We start from the raw sequence: 10,169 nt of genomic DNA, 5'->3' as shown, positions 1-10,169 counted from the left end.
AAAGCATTTCAGAGACTGTCGGTATATCTATATTATCTATATTATTATTTTATTAAATCTGATACATTAAGTCTGAGATAGTTAGAGTTATTAATTTTGATTTCATGATCTGTTTTAATTATTATATATATTAATAAAATGTTAAAATTTTAATGTAAGTTATATGTAGTTCAGCGAATAAAGTCATTATTTGTTGATGTTTAGATTATAGGTTCAATATTACAGTGTAGTATCTCACTATTTCTTATAATTATATTTTTATCCTCATTCAAATATAAATCAAATAAATTAGAAAAAAATATTATACAAGTACGCAATACATGTGTCGGTACACTAGTTTTTATTATTTATTTGGCAATTTTTCGGTATTTGCACTTTATGTGAGAATGAGCAATCTAAGATTGTTTGTCGAAATAACATTTAAATACATTTTCAAAGAAATACTGAAATTTTATTAATATTGCACAATAATTTATTTGGCAAATTTAAAAATTCATTTAAAAATTAGCAACATTTATTATTTTGAGATTAAAATTTATACCTGATTTAACAGACCAATTTACTTTTTATAATTTAACCAAATTGAATCGCACTATTTGTTTGCTTCCTCATTTTTTTTCCAAAAAAGTTTTACGATGTGTGGAATTATTTATGTCGAAATTAATCTATCCGTAAAAGCATTTATTTTGTGGTATTACAAATAATTTGGTGTCATCAACATATCAACTTTGGATCCTAAAAACACTTTTAAATAAAAATGAAAAATGCTAGTCCATGGCATCAAGTGGATGGGCCCCTCTGACCAAGAAATTATATTGTAGGCCCAAATCAAAGCAAGTGTGGGGGCCCAATGATAGATGCCTTATGTTGGATGCATCTCCATGATCTGTCCCTCTATTTTTCTTTTCCTTGTCATCATCAATTCTAAAATCCATTTGTAAATATCATTCACATCTTAAAACGTTTTAATTAAAATATATGCAAGACCGAAAGTTACCAATGTAATAAAAATCAATACATGTTTTACTTCATGATGTTTTGTTCTGCTTGGTATCCATAGTACTTGTGAATTTTACTGTGTTTTTTTATGTTATGTCATTTTCAATAATAAAGATTGTTGCGGAGAGGGGAGATTTTTGTTAAAATTATCTTTGGTTAATGTTTTTTTATACAATGAGTGTGAGATCCGAGTTTCTTACTACTCAGAGAAGTTAGATTTGAACCCAAGTTTGATTAACGTTGTACAAAAGTTAACAATGAATTATGCATGGCTCAGTCTTTGGCATATCGATTTCAGCCCTTTGCAAAACCCAAAATCATTCACTTCAAGAAGTAAATGAATGTAGGAGCATGACATATTCTTGCCTTCATGTGACATTGAACCAGGAAAAAAAATTTATAATTCCTTTGTCCAGATTTGGTAGGAGATGAGGCAGCATCTTGAATCACTACAAGAAAAATGATTTTCCGCAGCACATCATCAATAGCGTGCATTAAAAACACGCTGCGAATAGTACTTTTAACGGCGTGCATCAATATGTGCGCTGTTAATATTGTTGCACTTGACAGAAATAACATCGTGCATTAATACCACGCTGCATAAAGTAATATCCGCAGCGTGTATTTATGTGTGCTGTAAATATTATATACTTTCCGCAGCGTGCTTTTAATGCGCGCTGTTAATACCCTATGCATTCACGGCGTACATATATACGGTTTAAAATTGGCGACGGTTTAATAAATCACCGTCGCTTTTAGCGACTGTTTTTTTTAAATTGTCGTTAATAGCCGTAAATCAGCGACGGTTATATTTAAACCGTCGCTAATAACGACATTTTAATGGAAAACCGTCGCTAATAGTCGCAAATTGTCTATAAATATCCGATTTTCGTTCCACTTTCCTCCACACTACTTCACAACACTTAAAATTTTTCTCTCTTATACGAATTTAATTTCGATTTAGGTACATTTTTTTGTTTCAATTTTTGGTTAATTTTTTAAGTGTTAGTTAAGATCATCAGTCAATTTATTATAGTTGTATTGTAGTTTTATTTAAATTTTATTAAATTATAAAAGTAATTTTTTTTATTTTTACGCAAACTTTAGCGACGGTTTTTGAACTGTCGCGAAATGTAACAACGGTTTTGTAACCATCGCTAAATTTAAATACCGTCGTTAATGTAGCGACGGATTATAAACTGTCGCTATATTCGGTTTTAAACCGTCGCCAATTAGCGACGGTATTGTCAAAAATCATCGCTAATATTTAGATGTTTTTTGAATATTAACGGCGTACATTACACGCTGCGGATAGTTGTATTAACAACGTATATTTGCACGCCGTTGATAATAGTATTAACAGCGTGCACATGTACGCTGCAGATAATCTTGAACTTTCAACAGCTTGCATCTTCGAAGCGTGCAATGTGCGCCGCGGAAAGAGAATTTGCGGAAAGCCATTTTTGTTGTAGTGAGTAAAAGTAAATGTAACCACGTTTAATTTTTTCGTTCATTTGTAAAAGTTTATTATTTGTTGAGAAAACATGACAATAATCGGATGCATGATGATTTGGTACTTCAATTGTTTCATCCAAACTCGATTATGAAAATATACTTCTTGAAATAGTACTCGAAACCTGACAAACAAAATGTTCTTGCACTAACAACCAAACTTTAACGTGTGATCACCTTTTTCAAAGTGACAGCTATTCTTTTGACTTGTAAAGACAAAGATTTATGGTGCATTTCCATGTTCTTCTTCCTTTTCAACCTAGGAGCCAAGGGCGGAGCCACATGTTTCTTTATCAAGGCTTTAACCCATGTGGTCTAATTTTTTTTTAAAAAAATATATATGTAAATTTTGTATAATTTTGAAATAATATGATATTAGACCAGGTAAATCAATTTAAAATATTAAAAGATTCTATAGTTTAAAATTTTAGCTCGGTCAGAGCCATAATTCTGGCTCCACTACTGCTAGGAGCCATACTTGGTTGCCATCACAAAGGGTAATCTTCAAACTTTGTCGTCATTATATTAGAATCGTTGCTACTTCAACTCTTAATTATCAATTGATAACTTTAAACATGTTGCACTATTTGTCTAGAGCTCAACATTTTTCTTCCCACCACTTCACATTCCAAACGACTCATCCATATATATGGCTTAGATATATAAAGTTTAAAAGATGGTGTTTTTAATTATTTACAATAAACCTATCTATTAGTTAGTGTTATCTTTTTTTGCCTTTTTCAAAGCAATAATACATGCTAAAATAGTATCTTGTCGAAACCCACATGCATGTATAAATATTTAATTCTTATAACATTCCATATAGCATAAATTTTTTTCTTTTATTAAACTTATTTAACTCTTTTATTTCTTTTGTTAATTTTGATATATTGAACCGGCCATTACACAAATCTTCAATTATTGATACTAGTAGACCAAGAGAGGCCTTTCCTCGCAGGTGTGCATCCCGGGCGTTTGAATTAAAATCCCTTCGTATTATAGTGGACCAAGAAATATAATTTCACAAATAAGATAATTCCATTATTGAAATATTTTTGTCACTCCTCGAACCAGGAGCGCGGCATCAGTGTTTCTTTCAAATTAAATTCTGAAAGGAATGTTGCTCGTAAGCGTACATGAAATTTAAATATTGTGTGTATCAGAAGTTAGTGTTGTGCTCTGGTGTTGTCAACACGAGCGCACAACATGCAGCGAAAATTGATTATGTCACACACACATAAAATTTTAATGAATATTAAATACAAGATTTGAATTGTGCACAAGTAATAATACTTGCGCAATGGCTCATGACAAAAAATTAACTAGAAAATTATGTAAACCGTTTACACCAAAACAATACTAGTGAGAATACCAAAACAAGATTCCTTGACACTCCAAAGAATTAAAATGCATCAAAAGGCTCAAAATAAATACTAGATGCATAAATAAAAAAATGTATTGCTTAAAACCTAACAAAAACATTATTTGATCAACACTCTGCATCAGTGTTGTTCTTAAGTGTCGTCAACACCAATCAGCAACACAGTGATTGTGTGAATCAATCACACAAACTCTTCCCACAAATCATCAATATTGAACTTGTGTAGGTTCAATTTCGCTCCAGCGGCTGTAGCGAAATCCCTCCAAAAGCGTCCCAATTCTTCTCTTAGTATCTAGTACTCTATATAGATCTTCTTCTTTGCCCTAAATCACTTTTCATAGATATCCACATCCTATAAACAAGGAAACAAGAGTTTATTAGGAATAAAACTCTATTTAAATCTAGAATGTTATATCTTAGAGATAAGTTCCTAAATTAAATCATGTGGGATAAATCCCAAGAATAAAGTTATCTAGGAATAAATCATATTATCTTGACCAATTTAAATTAGTCTAGAAATGCAAAATTGTAATATTTCTAATTAGATTAAATAGGAATAAAATATTACTTTCAATAAGGAGAAATTATTAACACGAATTTATGAAAAATGAGTGACAACCTTTAAATAATAATGTTTTCATATTAAATAGAAACAAATCAATTTGTAAACATGGGAGAAGTTAAGAAGAAAGAATGAAGATTATAATTTATTTATTATTGAATGGATAAAAATGTGCCTAGAACGTGTGTTTGTGGGAGAGTGGGGATATGGTAGGTCATTGTAATTTATGACTAGTAGTAATTAGGCTTTAAAGATTGATTTGAAGAAAAATCAATAATTTAACACATGATAAATCGATTATCTATATCCATATTTTGACAACAAAATAAAAATAGATTTGAAAAACATAACCAATATATATTTTCACAAGAGATAATATAATTTTTCTTGTAATTTAGAAGAAGGTGAATTAATATATAAATTTAAAGTTTTCATTTTCTTCAGTACAAGAATAATATCTTAATCGTTATTTGATATGAGAAATTAGTACCATGGTTGAAATAAATTTATAAAACCGATTACAATTTTTAGCATTAATAGTTCCACGTTAATATTGAAATTAAGATAAAAAATTAATTTGAAAATTAAAATAGTGGAGTAACTCAAAAATAATATGTTGTCATTCAAGGTACAATTTGTTATAAAAATAAATCCTTACTATATGTACAACGAGTAAAACGAAATTTAGTCCAAAAATGTTTCACTAGTAGATAAAAGAAATTTATAAATATATTTTTATTTATTATATATCAAATTTGGTCACATATATCACAATATTTTTTAAAAAAAAAAAACGTGGAATAAGATTTTCTTCCAATAAATTTTTTGTCTTTGTCTTTTGCTGGTTGATGAACGTTGGTAATAGTTGAAGTTTCAAATTCAACGTCACTTTATTCTTCATTGATGAATCATGAAATGTCGTCACGTTTACTTTTAACTTATAAAGTCTGAAAATTGTAATAATTGGATCCAATCGAGTTCTTGGAGATTGTACAGAGTTCTTCCGGACCAAAAGGATGATGAATTTAAGCGCGATAATTGGGCTTTGACCCAATTATTAATAATTACAACAAATAAACATCAAATAATTAAATGGGCCTGTATAGAAACGGGCTTCCCATTACTCTCATCGGTCCAATATCATTTTAATATTAAAATGAGGTGCAAAAAACAGTTGTCGAGGTTGCCCTCAATCACTTGTGATATAAAATTCGATATACATATTAATTAATTAATTTTGGTTGGTATGTTATGTCATATGTGGCATATACAAACTTCAACTCCATCTGTCATTGCGCCAAAAATATAAATGATACCTCCCCATGTTGATTCTTACGTATTAAAAAAAAAATTGAATCAAGAATGTTTTATTTCCATGATTTCATGGGACCGAAATATATATGATTTTAACTTCAAGGGAACCAGGGGAAAAATGTTTTTTTTTATGGGGCAAAAACTTGTATGAGACGATTTCACGGGTCGTATTTTGTGAGACATATCTATTATTTGTGTTATCCATGAAAAAATATTAATTTTTATGCTAAGAGTATTATTTTTTTATTGTGAATATCGGTAGTGTTAACCCATCTCACAGATAAAGATTCGTGACACCGTGTTACAAGAGACCTATTATTATTTATATAACGTATTTATTTTCCTCCTAATTTTTCAATGGCGACAATAGAATTGAACCAAAAGAAGAAAAATATCTCCGGATTTTCTGCCGAAACATGCGGTCGAAACAATGATTTATTTTTAAAATGAAACGGAAATAGAGGCGGATGTTCGAAGGAGAAGAATATATATTTATCAAATAAGAAAATAATTATTTTGTAAATTATAAAAATAGGAAAAATGAGGTGGCCCAAATATTTTTATTTTTATTAAACAAAACGGGCCTGGTGTGGAGATGTAGCATCTAGAGAAAGACGGAAGAAATGGCTCAAACCCTAACCCTAATTGCACCTCTCGCCCAATAAAAGGAATCGTCACCGTTTCATAGTAATACCCTCAATCGTGATCTAATTTCTCTCCTCCTGCCGTTTCTCCTCCATCTCTCTCTGATCCCTGTCCCTTTCGTTTCCTTCTTTTGCATCCCAAAGTTTATTTTAATTGTGAATGGTGGAAATCTCGGCTGCGACATTGATGATCATCCCCTCTTATTCAAGAAGGGGGATCTCGGTTTCTGTTGCTATTGCTTTCTGCTTTGGTTCTTGCATGGAAGGCTGGTACTATCGCTGCCTCGGCCTCGACCCATGAATAAGAAACCGATTATTTGATATTTTTCCCAAACTGAGATCCATTTTTCACGATTCGATTACTTCTTCCTTTCGCTTGTAGATTTCGTGATAAAAAGTATTTTTTTAAAAATAAAACCAAAAAGATTTTTTTAAAGTAGTATTCGATGTTGAATTATAAGCAGAAGAAGAATCAGCCCATCAAGGGCAAACGGTTCTTGATTAGCGTTACTGTGCTTGGAAGCGCCGGCCCCATTCGCTTTGTTGTTAATGAGGAGGATCTTGTTGCTGCCGTCATTGAAACTGCTCTCAAATCCTATGCGCGTGAGGGCAGGATCCCTGTCCTTGGCTCCAATATCAATAATTTTATGCTGTATTGCCCGATTTCTGGCACTGAAGGTACTAACTTTGGGTTCGATTTTCGATTACTTTTATTGATTATTCTGTTAGTCGATAGTATATTCTGTTTTGTTGATCAATGGCTGCTTTTACACCAATGTCCCTGCGAAGGTATGTCTGTCTTTTAGAATCGTTGTTGATTAATTTGATATATCGAGTAAGTTGTTTTTTATGCGCCGCTAATGGATTTTGACGATGATGAATATTTATTTAAATTTACCTTTTTCTATAGCTCTGAGTCCGTGGGATAATATCGGGGCAGCTGGTGTCCGCAACTTTATGCTGTGCAAGAAGCCATTAACTGAAAATGCCATTGATGGCGAGAAGTCACCGACAGTGTCTCGTAAGGCTGCTGGAAGTTGGAAGACCTGGTTCCATAAATCTCTATCCCTCAAGATACCTTCGCATTGAGTTAAATTGGGGAGTCTAATAATTGGAAAACTTTTAGTTCGTTTATGAATCCCCTGTTGTTTCCTGTTTTGATGATGTTTTACTTCAAGCTTGTTTTCGGTTTAGTCACACTTACTTCGAAGCACACGTGGTGAACTAATATCAAAACCTTAATGGTTCTGTTTTTGCACCTGAATAAATTAGACTTGGCTGCTATTTGTTTGGTGCTTATCTAATTGCTTCTTGATGTCAACTCGCTCTTTTTTCCCCTGATTATTATCATTAGTGATAGTGATATGTTTGCTCTTGTGATCTCGAACTTCAGTAACTTGAAACACGCATTTATAAAGATGGACTTTAATTCATTAAACTGAAATTTAGGACACAGTGGATTCAACAAGATGAAATCAATTCAAAGTCCATATATGATTAAAAGTCGAAAATGATTAGAGGAAGACTGAATTATTGTGTAGAATTCCATCAGATTGCCCATCGTTATGAGTTATTGGTCCATCATTTTCCCTCAGATATTATTGGTAAGATTTTCGAGCCCGAGTTTTCAATTCCTTCATTGTCAGTCTTTCCTTACCGATCAAGCTTAATAGCTTATACAGCTCATGCGAAGTAAAGCAAGTTCTTGGAGTTGCTTTGATGATATTGATTCCTTCACAATTCTAGAATCAAAATCCCAATTAACCAGATTTTCCTCCATGTTGACAAAATATGTTGCCAGCTTGGTTTCTTTTAGGCTCGATTGGTCTTTTTCCTAGCAAAAACTAGCATCCAGTATCCGTATAACCGAACGCCCCTTGAACCAATTACTGGTGTGGTCATTAGTATTTTACCCAGAGCGACTACCTTTGGAGATTGGTGTAATCGTTAGTATTCTACCCTACTCATCTACTGGGCCTGGGCCCCAATCACAAGTTGTTCGAGAGCACTTCAAGAGTTTTTTCGGGACCTTTCTTTGTGTCCGATTTCATCTATTATTTATTTTTTAGCAACCTTTTTAACTTAGGTTTTTTTTTTTTAAATGTTGGGTCTTCGAATGTTCATAGATACCTATGAGGAGGTTGCCTCCAATATCCTTGTTTTTAATGCTTGACTATTTTTCATGATCAGAAAGTTGTTCACGCCCTCTTCTCGGACACTGTTGCGACTTTCAACTCATACTACTTCTAGATTTGTCATATCGTCCAACGTGCGTTGATTGATATACTAATGATTTTGAGGCATAGCGATCCATATTTGTGGGCCCTGAGTCATACAAGTTTCGAGATACAGTGTGTGGGCCTAGAGTCGATACATGTTCCGAGATGTTCGAGCAATGGTCATGATGTGAGGGTACATACAGGTCTCAGATTCATTATCATAGCCTTCTTACACAGCCCGAACTAGTCTGGGAGCCCAGACTCGTATGAGCATGTGTTGGTATACTCGGTTTCCCTAGTATATTCTGTTCTAATGGGTTCCCGATTTCTTACTATGCCTGGTAGCTTCAGCCTTATGATCTTTTACTCTGCCCAAGTTTTAGGATGACTCGTGCTCTTTCCGGAGCATCATCACTCTCTCCATAAATAATTGTGCTTGAATCTTACTCGCTGTCTCGAATGGTCAAATTGAACTTGGGCGGGAGATCAATTATTTTTTGAATTTTACTCGGACTAGCGCCGATGGAAATATGACGTAAGCCCTACCAGTTGAAAAAACAGAAATATAATATACTTCGCTTCATATGCATGACCGACTTTTTGTCTTCTCGGATGACCCGGCTCAATTCAGGTGCGTATCTCGTTCATCCATTTACTTCGAGATTAAAGGCCATGATCGATCTTCTCCCACTTATGAATGCTAACCGCCTTGTCCATTTCACTCTATTGCATTCTCGCGTTCTTGTTCTCTAGCTCATGTGATTCCGACGTCCGTTGCTTCTCTCTGGCGAATCTGTGTCCTCAATTTCGATCGTTTTCTCTTCTCATTTGTTCTCGTAAGTTATCTTTTTCTTTAACATGTCGAACTCTATCTCCTCAACTTCGGGTGCCAACGCTCGTGGCTCCTTGGACCTAGAGTCTGCCACGTTGCACTCCGACTATACTCCTTCTGTGTCTCGTGCTATCTTCTCCCCCATTACCTCTAAGAAACCAGTCATCGCCCTTCCTTCCAAGAAAGTCCAAAAATTCGAAAATGTCTACATGGATGCCGACATTCTAATGCCGGGGAGAAGGTTAAGGGCAAAATACGTGCTCCCTCTATAAAAAAGACCGAGGCCCCGGATATCTCATGGTATTCTACTATGTCCAGTACTCTTCGTCAGGGGCCGACGGGAACCTTCGAGTTTTCGGATCTATTTCTGCTCCCTCCTCATTCTTAGTCCCTCGGACCGAGCTGACCGGTTCGTGGAAGGGTTCGATACTTTTTTTGGGGACCAAGTCTGTGGTGGTCTTCGGTTTCAACAACTTGAAAGGTTACCATCTAATTCGATTTAGCCGGACTTTATCAACTTGAAAGGTTACCATTTGATATATATTGGTTAACCAACAAAGAACTTCAGTTTCCAAACATCACCTGATCTGCGTGACTATGTTTCGATTATCAACCTCTGTAATGAATAACTACCCATTTTTTGAAATTATCATGTTTGGTTTTAGCACGCTTTATTGGCCTTCTTGATCGCTTCGACACATTCCTC

The 10,169-nt window shown here is 33.9% G+C and overlaps 1 protein-coding gene across 1 annotated transcript; it reads left to right on the top strand.

Moving 5' to 3' along the window:
* The first annotated feature begins 6,327 nt into the window (after window positions 1-6,327).
* LOC142552701 (uncharacterized protein At4g22758-like) lies at window positions 6,328-7,696 on the top strand. Its single transcript, XM_075662466.1, has 2 exons — window positions 6,328-7,090; window positions 7,323-7,696. The coding sequence occupies exons 1-2, from the start codon at window positions 6,859-6,861 to the stop codon at window positions 7,499-7,501; spliced, it is 411 nt and encodes a 136-aa protein (XP_075518581.1). The 5' UTR covers window positions 6,328-6,858; the 3' UTR covers window positions 7,502-7,696.
* Window positions 7,697-10,169: the final 2,473 nt, after the last annotated feature.

Source organism: Primulina tabacum, chromosome 8 (assembly GCF_025594145.1).
Source record: "Primulina tabacum isolate GXHZ01 chromosome 8, ASM2559414v2, whole genome shotgun sequence".
NCBI classification, from domain to species: Eukaryota; Viridiplantae; Streptophyta; class Magnoliopsida; order Lamiales; family Gesneriaceae; genus Primulina; species Primulina tabacum.
The sequence above is the reverse complement of the archived record's forward strand: the minus strand, read 5'-3'. Positions and strand labels throughout refer to the sequence as shown.